The sequence below is a fragment of the Amaranthus tricolor genome, chromosome 5, assembly GCF_026212465.1.
Source record: "Amaranthus tricolor cultivar Red isolate AtriRed21 chromosome 5, ASM2621246v1, whole genome shotgun sequence".
Lineage (NCBI taxonomy): Eukaryota > Viridiplantae > Streptophyta > Magnoliopsida > Caryophyllales > Amaranthaceae > Amaranthus > Amaranthus tricolor.
This window is the reverse complement of record NC_080051.1, coordinates 30,396,268-30,417,556: the sequence shown is the minus strand read 5'-3', so window position 1 is coordinate 30,417,556 and position 21,289 is coordinate 30,396,268. Positions and strand designations below refer to the sequence as shown.

General features: G+C 34.6%; 2 protein-coding genes across 2 annotated transcripts; both read left to right on the top strand.

Moving 5' to 3' along the window:
* Positions 1-269: 269 nt before the first annotated feature.
* Positions 270-6,796, top strand: LOC130812657 (uncharacterized). The gene is made up of 8 exons (XM_057678207.1): positions 270-441; positions 559-734; positions 3,238-3,305; positions 3,391-3,492; positions 3,588-3,743; positions 4,415-4,534; positions 6,114-6,234; positions 6,310-6,796. The coding sequence occupies exons 1-8, from the start codon at positions 365-367 to the stop codon at positions 6,426-6,428; spliced, it is 939 nt and encodes a 312-aa protein (XP_057534190.1). The 5' UTR covers positions 270-364; the 3' UTR covers positions 6,429-6,796.
* Positions 6,797-7,427: 631 nt separating this feature from the next.
* On the top strand, positions 7,428-19,804 carry LOC130812656 (ABC transporter B family member 29, chloroplastic). Its single transcript, XM_057678206.1, has 10 exons — positions 7,428-8,045; positions 9,173-9,259; positions 9,366-9,473; positions 9,567-9,833; positions 10,609-10,692; positions 12,058-12,274; positions 12,418-12,503; positions 14,694-14,881; positions 17,745-17,874; positions 19,145-19,804. Exons 1-10 carry the CDS (start codon positions 7,476-7,478, stop codon positions 19,289-19,291), a joined length of 1,884 nt encoding a protein of 627 aa, XP_057534189.1. The 5' UTR covers positions 7,428-7,475; the 3' UTR covers positions 19,292-19,804.
* The last annotated feature ends 1,485 nt before the right edge of the window (positions 19,805-21,289 follow it).

Sequence of the window (21,289 nt, the reverse complement as noted above, 5' to 3'; positions counted from 1 at the left end):
TCAAAAGAATATGAGATTTAAAAAATAGGAATATATACATTTTTTTTAAATATGAAAAAACTCTATCTTAGAGAGAACGTTTTTTTGTTAAACTTTTTTCATTGCAAGTTCCAATGTGACAACCTGGTATTTTTAATTTTAAAGGACTATAAAATAAAGTGGGAAAAATCAAATTACTATATAGGAAATTCTTTTACCACTAAATTAGCCTGTAATTTTCATCTTATCAACAATAAAAATGAGAACTTTTATATACTATCATTGACCATTGTCATTTGACATTCTCATTTGCCAACGATCCCCGATCAATTTTTGCCTCTCAAGAAAAAAATGAATGGTTTTCCATAGCAAGTAAGAATTTCAAATGAATGTACGCTGCTTCAACAGGCAATTTCCCCTGTCTTACCCACCTCTGCGTCCTCTCACACCTCCTGCTCGTGGGTATGTATGACTATCCTCCGGTTTCATTTTAATGGTTTTCAAGTTAAAAAAAACCCTATTTTTCTTGGTTTCTTCAAATTAATTCAATAATTCAAATAAATCTTATAACTTTTATAGGGAAACCCATTTATGGTATGTGAGTCCAAATGAAGTTGATAGTTCTTCACTATTGAATCAGTATACACAACTTCTTTCCCCTTCCGAGAAACAAAGTGTACTTAGCTTTAAAGAAGATGGGTTGAGGAAGAAAGCCCTTTTAGCTCGTGCTCTGGTTCGCACTATCCTTGCTAGATGTATGTCATCTTCTTTATCTATTTTGATGCTTTTAGTAATTTTGTGTTAATTTGGTTGCATTATCAATTTTTCTATCTTCTAAAGGAGGGTTTTTTTTGTTGTGTTTTGTAAATATTTTTGCTTGCAATGGCATTTTCGAGGGTAGACGGGTGAACCTCTTTAGTTAAGAGGCGAGGGAACTAGTGGTTCTTGTAGGTGGTGAGAATCGAACTCGGGCTGGAAGGGAAAGTGTCAACCACTAGACAAACTCATGATTCTCTTGTTTATTGGGTAACTTGACTATTGCATTTTGAGGATTTATTTAAGTTTTCATGTCAGATGATTGGTTGATGAATTTGTATCAATTATTGCTGGTTTCTAGGTAGGATGCTAGAGATAGAAGCTGGTAGATTCATGTTTTTTTATCCTTGATTGATACTCCTCACTCCCTTTGAATTTGCTACTTTATGCTAACCAAAGTGAAAGCTTTTGTGTATGTTTGTAGCAAATTCAAAGGGCTATAATGTTTTATTGGAATATTGTGTAGTCTTAGTGTTTACATTGTTTCTTTAATTTTTCTTCTATATATGTAGGATGTGTGATGCTTGAACATTAGTTTTAAACAAGTTTGTGGGATGACTTATCGATTGGAGCATTGCCTTGGAGGCATCCTTTGATTGATGTGATTGTACCATTTGTATTCATATTGAAAGTTATAATGTAAACTACTATTGTATCCACAAAACTTCTTTACAAATTACAAGCAAGAAAACCTTTGTGAGACAATCATTACCACAAATCTTTTTGACAAGCCATAAAGCCTTGTGAAATAGGGGACACTTGCACAATTCTCTTTTAAACCTCCACTAAAACTCCACCAATGTATATTGTGTTTTTAGCTAAGTTGGCTTCTAAACTAGAAGCATTTGAAAGCTTAGGGTCTTTTCTCTCCAACTAATCACTTCAATTTTGGTGAACTCTTTCCAATATGGTTTAGTTCAGCACATCAATTTGGCAACTGTAATATCTCTTTTGGCAAACAGAAAAAGTATCATATGCAAACATTAAGTACGTGATTCCAAGTAATTCATTTTTGGGATACCAAACAACATAACTATTCATGCTTTAAGTGGCATAGGTCTAGTTGGAGCAAGTACCACTTCCCCATGTAAGGTCCTGTGTATGTTTCTTGTCGCTACCGTAACCTCTCCTCAGCCTACCCTATACTCAAAAAAAATGGTAGTCAAAGCAAATAGAAAAGGGACATAGGATCTCCTCGCCTCAATCATTCTTTGTTTTTTTTTTTTTTTGTAGGGAAAAGGAATGCATGGTTTTCCATTAATATAGCCATATTTTTTTTCTATAATACTGCATATACTTTAAAAACCTCTCTAGCTTTGGGTGTCTCATTCAAATGTCCTTACAGTCCATGTGCTAAATACCATGATTAGTTGTAGTTGCAGGACCGAACCTGATAAGTGATAACTAGGTCGTGGCTAATTTGTCCCCCTGCTAGCTCTGTAAAAATATTGGTTAGACTACCAGGAACAATATTCCTGTGATTACTATCATTTCTCCTTTCCACATGCCAACCATTCTTCAGCTGAGTTTTTGAATCAAAAGGTTGATCCTATCTTTGTCTTATAGGAGCATTTTGAGGATTGAGAAACAGGATTAAGTAAGTTACATTTAGGTTTCCCAAGTCATATTTCTTCTAATTACTTGCCTCGGCTATCTTTAATTATGCCTCTATTGTATACTCCTGGTAGAAGGGAAATATAGGCCTTTTGTTTCCACATGAATAGCATCATTGTCATGTCCTACACATGCATTTGTAACAAAAGTTGACACAGGTGGGTTCAATCAAAGATGACATGTGCTCTAATTTCACGTCAGGAACAGAATTATGGATAGATCATGAAAGTCATTGAGGAACATCAATCTCTATAGTTCAAAGTGGCACACCTAACTACCCAAGGTACTATTAAAACCACTTGATGTGTCAAACCAAGGAAATCATGATAAGTTAGGAAGTCTTACTAATGTAGCAATTACTTTAAGCACATCACGAGGGAAAATGAGAAAGGTGTCCATGGTTTAAATACCACAAGCTTACCATTGAAGTTGTGAGGACCATTAAATAAAATCTCGTCTCTATCTATAATAGAGTCAGGACAAATCACAAAGTGTACTTCATCTTTTAAGAAAATATCAAATTATTGAGGTTATAGTGTGATACCCGTCTTCATAAATAAATCTAGTTACACTTATAGTTGGAGAATCATTCACCACATGGCTTTGTAGATGCTCATTTAACTGGGAGATAATTTTTTTTCAGAAGATGGAGTTGGTCACCCTAAAAGTGTTAGCAAGTAGCTTCACAATTGGTTTTATATGTATTATGGGCCCTTCTAGTATTTCATATGCATCTTTGGTTTATTATAAAAATATTACCCTTTACTAATCAGTACCTTCTTATACCAGAGATACCAGACTTATTTTGGTTTAATCATTTCATGCTAGATCACCCAAATTCTTATGTTGATCCAAGATCTTTGAAGTTTAAGAGAAATTCATATGGGAAACCAGAGGTCAGTGTTGGCCATCCTGTTATCCTTTTCTTTTCTCTTGTTAGTCATTTGTATTCTTTTATATATATTGTTCATCAATTTTTAGGTCGATTGGCAAGATGCACCAGATAGGAGTTGGCCACCATTACATTTCAATTTATCACATACTTCTTCCATGATTGCCTGTGGAATTACAACCTATTCTCCCGTGAGACATTCTTATTTTGCATGTATTAGTTTATGACCACCACAAATGTCTGGTTGATCTTAACCTTTTTTTAATCGATTCTATATGCCATGTAGATTGGAATTGATGTGGAGAACAAGAATAGGACATTAAAGAATGAAATCATCCCATTTGCTCGTCGCTTCTTTTCTTTGAATGAAGTTGAATACTTGGCTCGTATACTAGACCCTGAAATGCAGCGTCAGGAATTTATTAAGATGTGGACGCTTAAGGTACTGAGTTTTTACTATAAGACTGCTCATGCACCATGCATATGATAACGATTTGAAGAAATTATTTTTCACTAAGATGTGTGCTGGTTGAAAGGCTTGGTGTGAACATGTTCCTACATTTGCACTTGTTTAGGGGAAAAAGCAATAATCAAATAAAAATCTGATGTAATTGTGCATGGAAAGCTTTATTCATTTGTTGATTGTAATATAAATTCATTCCCAAACATGTATTTTTCTTCATAAATTTTGTTTCCTACCTAATGCTACTTTAATACGAGTATGTTTGGATGACACTTGAGCAAGTAAAGGAAGGAGAGGAAGAGTGATGAATTTTCCTTCCAAATCTTTTCGTTGTGGAGTTGTTTATACTAAATGTGAAGGATTTCTTCCCTTTAATCCCCTTCCCTTCATCTCTCTCCTGAACTAAAATTTTTATAAAGAAAAGGGGATGTTTGGATTTTGACAAGCATGCAATGAGCAATTGACATGGAACGTTCCTTTGCATTCTTATTCCACTCTATATTAAGGGCTATCAAGCAGGCCATAAGTTTAAATGTGTGCTGAAGACCCACGTTTGGTTCCTTTTAGTGGACGTTTGTAACTTCAACTGTGAATTCTTATTTGATGCCTATACTGATGCTAAATTCTTGGCTGACTCTTACCACCTTCAGGAAGCATATGTAAAAGCATTAGGAACGGGCTTTTCGGCTACTCCCTTCAACACCTTCGAGATTCACTTTCAAGCTTCTTCAGAAACTATGTCAAATACTTTAGAGATTGTTGATCTAAAGGTACAATCTTGGATTAGTTGGATACTATTATAAATATAAAATAGAAGTTAATGCACTAGCATATCAATTATATAGCTTCAATGAGATTTATGTATGCAATTGCGAATTATGAAACTACTTGTTTCAATCTGGACAAGATTTGAAGAGCGCGATGAAGTATTTATCTCTTTAGATGGACCTCTAATGCTTTATAGTCCACTCTATGATAGATCTGAGTCTTTGTTTGTTTCCTTGTTTTTTTAATCACATTGGGTGCGTTTTGCAATTGGTTGTTTTTTGAATTTTGGCTTTTTGATTGGTCAAATAACAAAAAAAGTATTTGGTAAATGACTTTTAAGCCAAAACAAAAAGCTTTCTTTGAGTAGCTTTTGACTTACTTTTTCTCTAGTTAACACTCAATAACTAAAATTTACCAAACATCTCTTAATATTTTTTGGTAACAACTAAAAAAAAGCCCATGATATCATGTGGTCAAATAAGCACTTAGCCAACAACCGATTGCCAAACGCCTCCATTGTATTCCTTTGTGTGAAATTTTCTTTAGGGCATGCTTGGATTGAGTGTAAATATTTAGGGGGAAAATAAAGTCAAACTAATAAATGAAAGCAAATAGAAATGCATTTGAAGTAGTTGAGATAGTTGTGAATAAGGTAAATGAGCATGAAATAAAAATAATGAAGGAAAAAGGAGATGATTTCCCCTATTATGGAGGTAATATATTCCTTTACCCTGCCCTAGGATAAATATTTACCCCACAAAATTAAAAGTACCCTTCATTTTTCATTACTTTGCAATCATTCTTCCACCTCTCAACAATCAAATTTCACTAATTTCTTATTTATCAACTTCGTTTTATTACTTTGACTATTGTTACCCCCTTAAATATTTACACCAAATCCAAGCATGCCTTTAATTGCACCATATTCCTTTTTTGGCAAAGAAATTCTAGCAAATGTCTTTTATGCCCGTCCATTTCTACATGCCACATTTTAATGATATCTCATGAGTCATATCCCCCAACCAGCAAAGTGCCAAAACACACCCTCCTTATTTTGCATGTCCCAGAGAAATGGTGCATTTGGGAAAAAAAAAGTAGTCATATTAATAGTCATAAGACTCATCAACCTTTTAAGTAGGAAATGAATTTTCAATAGTTATTCTGGGTGATTAGTGATTTTTATACTCTACATTTAATGGTTTTTTACGAAGAGCCTTGATGAAAATGTGCCGTCTGAATTTCCCCTTGACATGGTTACTTAATGAATGTTTGATGGGGAAACTGAATGCAGTGAATGGTGATACTATATGTAGCTGGATTTCTCTTTGTCCTTTCTTTTAGAAGCATTTCTTGGAACCATTGACGCTCTCTTGAATTCAGCTATGTTTTGTGTCATCAGTTTCTCGTTTGATTGTAGACTTTGGGTTGACATCAGATGTTCTGTTTTGCATCCTCCTGTCGTGCTCTACATTATCTATTTTCTTGAGTGCGTTTCAAAGAGTTTTTAACTTACCTATCCATCTGGACACTATTTCCGATTCTGTCCATATTGATCAATTGCCCATCTCATGGCAATACCAGGAATCTGAAATCGCTGTTGAATCAACCCAGTTCCCAAATGGGCAATGGCAGCTTGCCCTTCTCGAGTTGGCTGATACTCATTATGCTGCCATTTGTACAAAAAATGACAGCTCTATTGAAGGTGAGTCTCAATCTTATCCGGTATTCGGTTTTGAACTTCGGATTATCATTTACAAATTGTGATCCTCTTATGCAGAAAATGTATCTTCGTTGGGTTTGAGAGTGTGGAAAACAATTCCTCTTCTGGAAGATGTGTACATGTCTGGGACTGATTCAGTTGTCACAGTTTGTGGGTTTGTCAAGCAGCTCACATAGTTCTGCTGCGCTGCCGCATTGGATGGAACTCGTATTGACATGGTTTTCGTGGATGGAAAGGAAATAAATTCATTACCGAGCATTTATGTATGATGATGATAGATTTGAACTAAATCTAGTTCATGAACAAGAGAAGTCGAATCGACTTATTAGTTCATAGGAGATTATTGATCAGAGGGTGTTAAGGAGCCCAAAAGCTAGTTTCTTGATGTTTATTCCATCATTTTAGTCGTATTTTCTATGTTTGTAAGCTCGTAACAGTTGGAATTAATGGTCAATCAGAAACAATCTCTTTAGTCTTTATTATTTCTAACAGATGTATAACAAAGATAAGATTGCGTATATGTGATCCCAATCTCTTTAGTCTTTATCGATGTAATTAATATTCCCTCTGATCTTTTAATTTAGTCTCATTTCCTTATTTGGCAAAACCTTTGAATTAGTCTCATTTCTATTTTTGGCAATCCTTTTTTACTTAAATACTCTTAGTTCACACACGTAATTACGAATTTACCCTCATAAACCCTTAAATACCCTTACTTAAAAATACCCAACTACCACCTTTTATATGGACCCCACACAATCCTTAATATGCGTGCCCAAGGAAATGGGACTAAATTAAAGGATCGGAGGGAGTATTACATTTGATTAATAGTGAATATTTCTATGAGTTTCTCAATCATAACTAGTAGTGTTCAACAAGGGTCGATTTCTCAATGAATCAGACTTAATTGATAGCTCATTTGACCTTGCCTGTCTCGACCTACTAATTATGATTTTTACTTGCTAATTATTTTTAACTCGTCTTGTATGAAATCATCACACTATGAAACGTATTTATATAATTAACATATTTATATAACTAATCACTTTAAAATTATAAGAAATCGGTCTTTTCAAGATTTTATGTTAGTTGGAGTCCAACAAATGGGAAACGGAAAAAGCGCGAGAAGATGACAACACTCTGCTATAAAAGCGCACATTTTTGAACAAGACGAGTATTAATTTTTTATTAATCACTCATCAGTCACCAGTACCACCATAACTATGTCTTTCACTCACCTTTTCCAGTATTCTACTTCAATTCCTTTTCATCACATCAAATTAAACCCTAGAAATTCAATTTCTACTACAACTAATCTCAAATTCGCAAAAAAACCTTTTCCAAAACCATGTATTTCCCTAAATTCCTCTTCAAATGATTCGATCTTCTCTTCGTTTTCATCTCTCCAATCTATTAAACCCTATATTCAATCTGAATGGAAATTGATCCTTCAAGGATGGACATGCAGCGCAGTTTCTGTCTTTTGTCTGTCAAAAATTGTTCCTAAAGCCGGCAAAATCTCCTCCATTTTGTGCGATTTTGATGCTATTAAATGTGACGGTGTGATACTTGCTACGTTTTTTGTTATTCGATTGGTGACTAATTACTTGCAGCAAGCGTTTTTGTTGGAGGCTGCGGTCAATTCTGCGTATAAAATTAGGGTACATGTTTTTGAGAAGGTTTTGGAGAGAGATTTAGTGTTTTTTGAAGGCGGTGGTGATCCTGGGGATATTCCGCACCGGATTATTTCTGAAGCTGCAGATGTTGCTGACACTGTTTTTGCTCTTCTCAACGTGAGCCTTATTTTTCTGTCTTTCTTGTGCTTATAGTTGTGATTTATTTGATAATGAATGGAAGCTTTTGGGGTTTATCAAGTGGTTAGAATCATTTCTTATGAACTAATTATAGGCCTATTATGGACATTTAGGATTTTAAGTGAGTGTTAGTTGATTAGTTGTTGTTCAATGTTGGGTATCTTTTGCCTTTGAAAATCCTTTCTCTGTGTCTGTGTGTGAATGGGAGAAGTTATCATCAATTACAAACTTAACGGTGCCTCATAAGCTTACTACATTATACTCTTTAGAAGTGCACGGCAATCACTTAGTGGCAAAGTCTAACATAGACTTGGTGCAAACTAATTTTAGTGCTCTTCGCTCTGTTAATCCATTCACTTTTACTATCCACTGTATTAACCCACACTTCTCACTCTTCATTACACAAGTCCACTAAAATATTAAGGTTGATCCACCATACTTTAATGTGCCCCAAGTCCACTCAAGAGTCTATCTCTCTTAGCAGGGTTCTCCAGTAATCTGCATTTTGCAGAGCATTGAAGTTTGCTGATACCCTCAGAGCTCTATTATTGGAACTTTTTTGGAAATGTCAAGATACTAGAGCTAGTTACCTTCCTGGCATCAACATTGAACAACAAAGACTTAATCTTATTTAAAATTTTCCAAGGGAAAAGTGAAGTTTGATCATTGAATAGTCTAATTGGATTGTTCAATCATATACTCCCTATATTACCAAATGTTTGCCCCTTTTCCCTTTGACTACTACATTAAGGTTGGTAGGTAAAGAAAGAGAGCAAAGTCAGACTAGAGAAAGAAATGTGAGACTGAGAAAAAGTTGGTACCTTTTGGGCAAAAAAATGAAATGTCTGATTTTTTGGTACAACCCATAATGGATATTATAGCAAACATTTAGGGATTATGGCAGTTTGATTTTGAATAGGAGTACCTTATTTTGTCATTAAGTTAACCGGCTTTATGATGCTCATGTTTGTGTTTTGTGATTAGGGCTTTAGTGAGCAGGGGTCTATTGTTTTGACAAAATGATTGCAAAGAGATGTTTCGGATTTACCTTTGATGTCTATAGGAAACGATATGAAAGCTTGTAACGTTTGTTATGATTGATCCAGTCTATAGTTCCTAGCACTATCCAGCTATCAGCTATGGTAGCACAGATGTTGGTCATCAGCCCAGTTTTGACCACGATATCTGCATTGGTAAGAAATAAATGATCTTAGCCTACTTACTTTTTTTCTTTTTTTTTTCTTTTTAATTACTACAGACTGGATAGCTTAACTTGTGCATACATCTTGTCAAGTAAAGGTCATTCCTTCAGTGGCACTTGCTATTTCTTTACTTGGTTCAAAACTTCAAAGGATATCAAGGCAGGCACATTTGAGTTTTGCTGCTCTTTCCACATACCTGAATGAGGTAATTATATTGATATAGAATCAGCCCGAAAATGCTTATTACAATATTAGCTCGTTTAGCAGTTTTGAACTTGGAGACTGATGTATTGATCAGGTCCTCCCATCGATCCTTTTTGTGAAAGCTAGCAGTATGGAGTGGACTGAAAGTATCAGGTTCAAGAGACTTGCACATGTGAACTTGATTAGGCAATTGAAAAAGAAGAAAATGAAGGCTCTGATTCCTCAAATTGTGCAAGCTGTTTATTTTGGAGCTTTGCTGACTTTTTTTGCTGGATCACTTGTTTTCTCTCGGGGATCCTTCAGCACTTGCAGCTTGATATCGTTCGTCGCTTCCTTGGTCTACTTAGTTGATCCTATTCAAGTAATAATTCTGGTCTTATTTTTTTCCTCTCCCTGCCCATTGTCCGTCTCAATCAATCTCTTTGAGTGAGGAGAGAATAAAAAACATTGGCGTTTAGTGCAGAGGAAAAAAATTTTTCTTTGAGTAGTCTCAGTAAGCCACTATTTAGAGATTACTTCACCTTAACATATGTCCTCTCTCGATGTAGCCAATGATTTTATTGTTTGTTGGTTTTCAATTTATCATGAAATTTATAGTCTAATGGCTAACTAAATCATATGAACTTCTCATACATGTGAAGTCATAGATGAAATTTGCTATCAAGGGTCAATTAGAATAACCTTTTTGTTATTATAAGGTTAAGGAATTGCACATCCGACCACCTTAATTTGTGTTGTAGTGGGAGCCACTTAATGGCATTAGGTATTTGGGAAATGGGATGCTACTTTTCACCTTAACACCAATTCAATGCAGAGAAAAAAAAATTTTTCTTTGAGATTTATGTAAGCCTCTGTTTAGATACTGAATTTAAAATTGTCATTTACTTTGCTTCAAATCCAATTCAATGTAGTTTAATGCCGAGAAAATCATCTTCCTTATGAGAAATCTCTATATTATATACCCTAGCTAAATTGTACTTTTTATGTATGCAGCAACAGTTTCAGTGTACATCCTGTGGCTTACAATTTACATGACTCAATATCTTTTTTAATCTAAGATCTGTCACTTGTTGCTTTCTTTCTCTTAAAAATAAATTGTTTCAAGCTTCCATAATGAACAAAAGAGTATCTTGTAGTGTGTTGGAAAAGCATACAATGAGTTAAAGCAAGGCGAGCCTGCTATTGAGCGTTTGTTTGATCTCACTAGATTCACACCTCAGGTATGTATTGACCATTTTGGATTTTTTACTCTTCTGAGTTTTTTTACTATTACTAAATACTCTATAGAGCTTGGGGTGCCAATGGTTTCCTCATAAGAGGTATGGGGCTATGTTTATAGTATATATGTTGCCTAGCTATGAAATGTGTTCCTCTCTGTATGAGGGTTTCCAGAATGTTTTACGCCTATCTTAGTTTCTTTCACGATCTCAGTATGTATTTGTGGCAAGAAATCTAGTTCAATATAAAAGATTTTTAATCAGAAACTTCTTTTATCAATTCCCTTGTCATTTTGCTTCTTCAGAACCTGTGACAAATTTTTTTTACCTCAAATTGTATGCTACCATGGAGTTAATGATTAGCATCTAGGTGTGATCTAATGTATGGCATTTCCTTCAATACATTGCTCTCTTCAAATTCATTTTTCTTCCAATTTAATTTTTTTAAAGAGGGCCTCGGAAGAGCATAACCATCAACAACGCTCTTTAGACAGTAACATATACCTTTTACTACCTGATTTCATCTTTGAAGGTTTCTCTTTTAAAATTACATAAGTTGGAGATTGACATTTAGTTTAATTGGAGCAAATGTCTCTGTTGGGTGGCAGTTTTGTTGATGACTACTGCACTTGAAGTAGTTCTTATCTGAATGCTATTTATTAATTTTTCCATCTACTTATACACCTTTAAGCTAATTGCTGACTATATTCGCAAAAATTGTGTAAATACTTCTTACTAGATTAATATCATTATATATACCTCGCTCTCTATGAGATGAACAAGGATGTAGCTTCCAATTGATATACAATTGTATCATAACTTGTGTTTTCTTAAATCCATTGCATCTTGTTCAGGATTTTTGTAAAGGAAGCAATTTACAGATTTTTCCTCCTTCCATATGGCTTAAATCAAAATGTTGTAACCTCTTAATACTACGAAGAAGTTTAAATGTGGAGCTTATTTATCTTGAAATATGACAAAAAAATATTAGTACACTTTATTATTAAATGAATTGAGCTCAACTGTATAAATTGAGACTGACGTCAGTCAATGTAACAGACTATAGTTTTCATAAGAGTACGAACTTCCTTTTGCACATCACACTGATTTACATCCCAAATTGCATCATGTCTCAGCTATTACCTTTTTCGTTTATCCTTCTTAAGCCAGAGATCAGATCCCCGTTCATTAATGATAAATGCTTCCCCAAACCTTTTTAAGTTGTTGAAGTACGTCTAATCATTTCATTTTAGGCTATACCTTACAGTTTCTAATATCAACTATTACTTACTTAATTTTAGTCCTTTACATTTCATATGTCCAAGAGGGAAATGATCTAGCTTCTCAGTATTGTTCTTAAATACATAGGTGGTTGAGAGATCGGATGCTATAGATGTAGATTCCATCAGAGGAGAGGTGACATTCTGTGATATTTCATTTCAATATAGAGATGGCTTACCCTTTGTCTTGAATGGGATTGATCTCCACATAAAAGCTGGTGAGATTGTTGCTCTTGTGGGCCCATCAGGAGGAGGAAAGACAACATTGGCTAAACTTCTTCTTCGTCTTTATGATCCCTTGCATGGTGAGTTACACATCAACATGCTCCCTTTCCTTCCATAAGAAAATAGCTTTTCTGGACATCAAAATTCTGTTATTGGGTTTTGGAAGCTCACATTGTGGTCCAACCAACTAGATGTTATTGTTGTTTCAATTTCCATTTTGTAGGTTATATACTAATTGACGGACTTGATATTCGAAGTTTTCGGTTGGAAAGTTTGCGGAGTCATGTTGCTATTGTCTCCCAAGATATTGTGAGTATTAAATACCACTTATTACTAATGTCTTTTCTTCAGCATATAATACTCATAATTTACAGCTAAACCTTCATGTATGACCAGACCCATACTGACTACCCTATTTTGGTTGGACATGAAAAGTAATTTGACTAAATTAATTTATGTTCCATATTCAAATAATTACTCTTGTGTATTGATGCGCAAAGGTTTTGGGTCAACTATTTGAAGTCTAGGATTGATGGTTCAAGAGTTAGGGTTGGATACAAACGTACAATAAATGTATTACAGTAGTTGTTATTAGATTAACTAGTGTCAATGCATTGAAGTCGGCTAGGTTTTAGAGTTATTGTTAGAGAAACCTGCCATAAAAGGAGACATTATTAAATGGAAAAGACCAGGGAAGGAATATGTATGAATTAATTTGGGACGAAAGAAGTAGTTGGCAACAAACTTGAAAACCATGTAACTTGAACAAACAACCAATCGCTACTTCTACCTACTACAATAAAGGCTCTTATGTTTATCATAAATGAGTTAAACCCAGGCTGTATGTTATGATTAAACTACTGTTTTTAAACCTACTTGTTTCAAAGTAGGGAGTAGGGACACTCTGCGATTCAGGTTTCTTCTCGTCAGCTTCATGATGTTTAGGAATTGTAGTACTGTACACTCTAATTTGAGAGATTTTTGTTGAACTTAATTTTTCTGACAACCATTTCTTCCATTTTCTGAGGTTGAAATTAATTTTTCAATTGCCATTTTATCGAACGACCATTTGGCCGACGCTACTACATGGATCGGAATGTTGGGCTTTTAGTAAGGACCATATACTAGATTGATAGTTGTAAAAATGTGAATGCTTCGACAGATGAGTGAGCATACCTTGAGATATAGAATTCAAAATGAAAATATAAGAAAGGAATAAGGAGTTGCAAATATTAAGGAATAGATGGAAGAGAATCGTTTAAGATAGTTTGGCCAGGTGCAAAAACGAGATATTAGCGAACCGGTAATGAAGATAGAAAGTTGGAGCTTGGAAGACTTTAAAAGAGGGCGAGGAAGACCGAAGATGACTTGGAGGACCTGAGTGGAAACTGATATGAATGACCTAGACTTACAAATTGAGATAGTAGAAAATTAGAATGAATAGAGCAGAAGAATCCATGTGGACGACCATTGGAATAGATTTATTGGTTCAAGTAGCCGATTTCATTCTTTTTGGATTAAGGCTCTAACATTGTTGTTTGTTATTGTATTGATTTTAATTAAAACTAGGCATTTTTTCGCCATTTGAGTTTTCGTAAATTGCTTTGATTATGTACTTTTTTTAATTGATTTTCAGTTTTTCCATTGACTTCATCTTTCTTTTCTTCACGTTTTTGTGATTCTCCCTGTTGTTGATGGCTCCTTGTTGCTGCTAGCTTCTTTTGTTTGATATTTCTGGTTTCTTTTTCTAATAGCTTCTGGTTTCATCTTCCAACAGCTAAATGATAACTACTTATTTCTGATGTGCTGCAGTGCCGGGTTCAGTTTGTTAGCCTTGTATCTCCTTTTTTTGAAACTTAGCCTTGTATCTCTTATGCTTAAGTTTGGAGGTTGTTTTTGTTTTGTGTTGTTTTCTAATTGGGCTGTCAGCCTTTGACATTCATATCTTCAATGTTTAAGTAATATGGACTTGATAGTTGATATATTTTGATGGAACATAATCATATACAATATATGTAATATTAATATTAATTTTTGTAAAAAAGAGATGAAATTAACCATGAATTATAAGTAATAAATAAGTATTTTGTACATTATGGCAACAATTTTATACAAAAAATGACTTAAAGTGTGCTTTTACATTATTAAAGCCTGAACAATAAATATAACCATCTATAATATTTTAATTTGCTAATTTGTAGCATCAGTCCATTCTACGATTTGATTTTGCGATCCGATCCTAACACCTAAGGTTTGCTCCCACTCCAAAGTAGAATCCCGATTCTAACAACCTTGATTCCTCCTCCCTCCTTTCACTTCATTTCTAATTATGAAAAAAATTCCCAATTTTACGCCTTTAGCCAGATTAATGTTGATTGAGAATTGTTCTTCTTGCAGATATTTTGAAATGAACTTACATTTTTCTTTTAGTTTTGGGATTAAAGGCTGTGTTGTCTTTTTCATTATTTTTCTTTTTTCATTTACATGGATTTGCACTAGATGCTGTTTTCAGGAACAATTGCTGAGAATATTGGCTACCGAGATTTGATAAAAGGAATTGACTTGGAGAAAGTTAAGCTTGCCGCAAAAACTGCAAATGCTGATGAATTCATCAGTTTGCTTCCTAGAGGGTACGAAACGAATATTGGATCAAGAGGTTCAACATTAAGTGGGGGCCAAAAGCAAAGGTTAGTTCAAGAGTAATCAAATTATGTTTATGTTGCTTATTTCTAAAGTAATAGAAGTGTTCTTTGTGTAAGGTAGGTTGGACCAAACGTATTTAAATTATGTTAGGAAAGCTTAACCTGAAATAGCCACCGGAAGCTCATCGCTAGCGTTGTCAAAGAAAATACTCCCTCCTATTCTAATCAAATGTCTCATTTGATTTGGCACCAATTTTAAGAAAAAGGGGGGGAGACCACGTAGGACGAGCGAGTAAGGGAAAAAGTAAGGGGCAAAATGATAATTCAATGGCAATTGCTTATATAATTGGGTCCCATAAGGATATAAGTAAAGAAAAAGGTTACGAAATAAGAAAATGAGACATTTTGATGTGAATATGTCAAAGAGGAAATGAGACATTTGATCAGAATAGTAGAGTATAATGTGTACTAATATTGGCTTAAGAAATTCCATGCCAGTGAGGAGAAGAAACTAGCAGGGCATATGTACTTTGATTTACTCGTTACTGTTCCTCGCTCAATTCAAAATCAAATGAGCAAATTTGTATGCTACTTTTGTTATATCAAATGATGGAGAACTCTTTAGACATATGTTGCTCTTTTAGAGAGCTCTTGTCTGGCTGTGTGGCATGTACCCTTAAGATACAAGTGGATATAATGATATTTCTCTTTTTGTTGTTACCTGTCTATGTACTTCTGTTTTACACTTAGGTTCACCAGTGTATCACACTAAGGTTAGGTGCATTTGCTGCACCATTCGTTTGCAACTAGACCTGGTTAATGGGTGGGGCGGGGCAGGTTTTTGCCACGTTGAATACGGAGCGGGTCAGGTGTATATCTTAGCGAGTGCAGGGCACACGGGTTGCCGTGCGGGCTGCGGGTCAATAATGGGCAAATTTTAATTGCTAGATCAATGTACTTACTAATTATTATGCAGCACTAATCGCAAATTTCCATAGATGAAACCAGAAAATAACAGTATATCTCCCTCATCTCTCCTCTTATTAAACGTGAACTTATCCCTTTTCTCTATCATTTACTTAGTTTTTATATTAAATTATGAATTCTTCAGTCCTTTTGAGATGATTATGGAAAAAATTCAGTACTCACCTCACCGCACTACACCACACCATGACACCACACCTCAACTCTTACTAAAAGCTTCAATCATTCTTGATCATCAAAATTCAAATGACGAAATCAATAGAATAATTTCATTGCTTATTTAGTTTATAGACTTCGATAGGTTGATTCAATTATACAACTAAAAAAGATAAATAAGAATTTTGATGTTGGTGCTGATTAATTAGGGTTTGCAAAAGAGAAGATGTAGGCTAGAGAATTTTGAATTTAATAGAGGCTTGAACAAGTATAGGAAAGATGCAGTTGAATGAGAAAATTTTATAGTTTTTTCACGGAGGATAAAGGTTAGGTTATTCACCTTTCAAAATCAGTTTCACCTTTCAAATTGTTGTAGAGATAGGCGACTTTGAAGAGTATATGAGGTTGAGGAAAATTTGATGTTGAGTTAGAAAAGGAAAAATCATGAATGAAGTTAAACAACAGTAAATGTACCTCTATATGTGAGTTGTGGGTCTATGGCCCATTATTGCCCTGCAACCCGCCTATTCACTGACCCTTTTAAGCCCAATAATGACCCGCCTCACCAAAAGCCATTAAATTACAACCTATCCTGTAGCCCATTGGACCGACCTGCCCCATTGGACCGACCGACCTTCTCTAGTACTACTTGAAATACATTAATGTTTCATTAATTGTTGTTGTAAGCTTCGAGTTTATTCGTTGATTGCTAGTTATAAGTTACCTTAGATCGTTATAGTTTAAATTATGACCAGATTGTAAGAATCCCTTTCTCCTCCTGGGATGACTATTGTAATGGACTGGAAACTCCATTGTAGCAGAAAATTAGAGCACCGACAGATATTAACTAATTGTAGAGAAATTGTAAGAAACGTATGTTATATATTGAAATGTAAAGGTTGTATTAGTGCAATTCAAGAACTACTATAATGGATAGATACAAGGATTTGAGAGGCTTGCAACTCTCCAAAAATGAGTAAAAGACTAACATAAAATGTATATCAAATTTCTGATGATTTTTCATTCCCTTTCTTATTTATACTAGTTTTCCCTTCTCTAGAACAATCCTCTTCTAGAATATACTTCATAACTAACTAATATTAAAATTCCCATTTTACCCCTATATCCAATCCATGACTAGAACCAAGATACAATAGATGGTAATCTGAATGAATTGCAGCAAAAAAATAGTTTTTAATTAGTAGCTATAGTGAAAACCACATTACGCTGCTGTCCACTGAGGACAACTTCTGATAAGAGCTGTTTTATATGGACCCAATTGACCCGAACCCTGATAATCACCCAGACCAACAAAAAAGACGTATATTCAAAACAAATCAGCACCCTGACTAGCCACATGTAAAAACCTGAAAAAGCCTCGACCCAAAATATCAAATCCGAAACTTGTTGCGAATACCCTAATGAAAACCTCAACTTGTGACTAGTTTCTCTATTCCTTGATTATTTCCTCTCTCCTATAGGCTAATTTAAGCACTATACTAATAAGCTAAGTTTCTTTTTACTGTAAACTTTTCTGCCTTCTTTGCCAAGCCAATCTTCTGACAATCTGGTGCAATATCCAATATATCCCCACATCAATTTCATAGAAATTGGTTATTGAAATTGGTACCTATCACTATTTTATTGTTCCGTATCCCACATTGGCGTTGTCGACTTGTCATTGATGACTGAAATAAAAGTGTGACTCGTGATGTTTGGACTACCTGTGTGGCTGATGACCTGTTGCTTTATTATGGCCCCAATGCAGGCTTGCAATAGCTAGAGCAATTTACCAAGATTCCTCAATTTTGGTTATGGATGAAGCGACTTCTGCTCTGGATAGCAGGTCTGAGCTATTGGTGCGACAAGCTGTGGAGCGTGTGATGAAAAATCATACCGTGAGTACTTTTTTCCTTTAAACTAGTTTAACATTCTTGTATGCACCCCTTACTTTAATTTGGTGTTGGAATTTCATCATATGATATGTTTTGTTATTAGATCATTCAATTGTCTGCTAATTTATTTCTTCAAGCTTTCTTGTGAGCTTGTGTCTTTTACTTTTGCTCCTAACAGTATATATATACCAGATCTCAGATTCAAGCCAAAACTGCAAATAAGAATTCTCATTGAAATTCACATTTGCCTCTACTTTATTTTTACTTGATATTCAAACTGTGCACATGTTTGTAACAATTTCAAAGCAGTAAATCATTTACTATGAAAGAACTTGATGATTGTGAGAACCTCAAAAAATTCATTTACTATCAAAGAAGATGATCGTCAAGGAAGTAATTAGCTTTAACAATCACGACTCTAAGCTTCCTACTTCAGGTTCCCTTTTGAATTATATGTCAACCTTCTATTCTAATATTATTTTCCTTTACTCTAGAGATGTCTAATATAGACCTGATGATCCGAAATTTACCCAATTTTTTAACTGAATCTGACTTCCGGTCTTCTAAATGGATTTGCAATATTGTAAAAACCAATGTGGACACAAGATCCTATTTTAATCTGACCCGATATCGACTTGATGACCTAATGAACACACACCCCTACTTTGCTCATATTTCATAAGTCTTGAACAGTGATTTTAAAAAGATGGGATGGAGGAGGAGAAATGAGAGGAGGGAGGACTGAGGAGGGTAGAGGAAGAAGCTGTAGACCGAGGAGTAAGGAATACTGTCGTTGCATGAGAAAGAGGGATGGAGTCATTGATGGAGGTAGAAGAAGATGAGGAGTGCACGGCATGTCTGGGAAGTTGAAATCAGTGATTTGAGAATTCTATATCTAGGTTTAATTTTATATTTATTTTCTTTTTTTTTAAATTTTAAAAAATGACCAGTCCGGAACTGGTGTTAGACCGAGCCAGGCCAGTCACTGTTATTGTCTGATCAAACCGGCCTGTTCCCCGAATCGCTTGGTGGCCACCTCTAGCTCTATGTATGGGTAATTCCCTGCAGCAAAGTTGTGAGTTCCTGAACCCATTCTGTGCAGTATGTCTTTGCTCTTGAGCATCTGATTTATCTGGGTCAATGTTTTTACTCCCATATTGCTCCTGTCTAGGTGGGAGTTTAGGTAAGAGTCACTTGACAGCAATGGTGTGGTAACATATTTATGAATGTTAATTTGCATGACCCTATTATAAAAAAGTGATTGTTTTTGCAGGTTTTGGTCATTGCTCACCGGCTCGAAACTGTTCTAATGGCTGAGAGGGTCCTCCTCCTAGAAGGTGGTAAACTGAAAGAGGTTGATCGCTCAATTCTGAGCAACAATTCCCAAAAATTGCAATCATCGGCCAGTCTTGTCGTATGAAGTGGATCACAAGAGGTTTTTAATTATAGAAATGACACGCTACCCCTTGTCTCGTTCGTGAACGGCAACTTAGTTTTCATGGCTACTCTCGTGATCAGGAGAAAAAGTTTTTGGGTCGCTAAGTTGAAGTTATTGGTTGCATTTTTCCAGGTCTATCTGGGAAATTGGCTTTAAGTTCCTCCTATCCCACAGATTTTGCTAACTTTTCCTTTTTATTCACATATTAAATCTTTTTATCTTAACTCCACATTTCTCTCATTTCCTCATTAAAAGTTTCTTAGTTTGCTCACAAATTATACTTGTAGCAAAAGACAAAGGAAGTAGGATAGAGAAAGAGTTTTCGCTTCTCTTAGACATTGTACATATAGATGAATATATGTGGATTACAGGTTATTTAGAGGTATAAAAAGATGAAGGATTAGATGGAGAACATATGAGTCCTTTTGTGAGTAGCTATACTTACCGTAATTTTTGAATGCACCATTTCTTCTAATAATGCTAGCTTTTTCGGGGGGGGGGGGGGGGGGGGGAATGGTGCATTTTAATTATAATATTAAAATTTATTTGAGATTTTTTTCACTGATATGTTAAAAGAAGAAATAACAAGATCTATTGTTTTCTATATCCTTTTATTTTGCAGATTCCTTGTACTGATTGATGATAAAGGAATACTATCACCAAATTCTTCTTTTCCTTGGTTTTACTTTTTTTTGGGAACACTTTAATTGTTTCTATAAGCGGAATACACTGGATACAATGATGATGACGACGATACCAATGGTACATACTAACTTGTCCATATGTAAGAGGGAGTATGTTCCTAGGGCACAAAGAATGACTTTACATGATTATGTTTCTTTAAAGATATGTTCACATAGCAATTGCTATTTTAATTTCTTCGTATCTGCACTCATTTTATCTCAACTCTCATCTACAAAGGGTAATTGAGTCTAATTCAAATCACAAAGAAATTAATATTTTAAGAGAATATGCAAATATTCAAAAAAAAAAATGTTGTGATGATGAGAAAGATAGCGATAAATGAAATGAAGAGAGAGGGATGGGGGGAAATGGTTATTGTAATTAATATTATACTACAATTATTTGTCACTTAAGAAAAAAAAAAAAAGCATGAATGGTATTATTGAATCCACAATCTTATTTAAAATCATGGGAGTATATTTTTTAATACAACATAAATTGACCTTAACGTTTTACTCCCTCAATTTCTTTTTGTTCTTCTTATTTATTTTTTGCACAGTTTTCAATGTAAATTTTAAACCTCAATATCTCTAAATATACAAAATAAAAAATTATAAAAATATATATAATTAAAAAGTATACATTAAGGCGAATCTAATGATATCTCACATGAATATATTTTATCTTCTAAATATGTGTCAAAAACATTAATTAAATTTTCTCTCCTGAAAGTGAAGTATTCCAAATGGGAAGAACATTAGAGAACGGAGGGAGTATTATAATATTTCATTACCTCAGCGTCACTAAATGACTGAAATTTGGGAGGGGTTTGAAGGGGTCGATTGTATACAATGCAACATGGCTATTATTACTGATAACAAAGAAGTTGTTTTGAATTGATCAATACTTGGTAACAAATACCTTCATAAGAATAAAAAAGGAACTTTGAAATGAATAAGATAAATTATAAAAAAAAGCACCAAATAAGAGCAAAATCAATTTATTTCCAAATATTAGCGCCTAAATCCTAAACTTGAGGTATGGGTCTGTTCGCACTTACTAACTGCGAAAAAGTGGTTTGATTCAAAAAAAAGCCAAAGACTTTGTTCGCACTTACTAACTGCGAACAGGGTTGTTGGCTTTTTTTGACTAAATCACTTGTTCGCAGTTAGTAAGTGCGAATATATATGTTCCTAAATACAACATCTTCTCTCTAAGTGCGAACACAGGAGCTTGGTCAAACAGGATCAACCTCCTGTTCGCAGTTAGTAACTGCGAATAGGGTGTTGTCCCTGT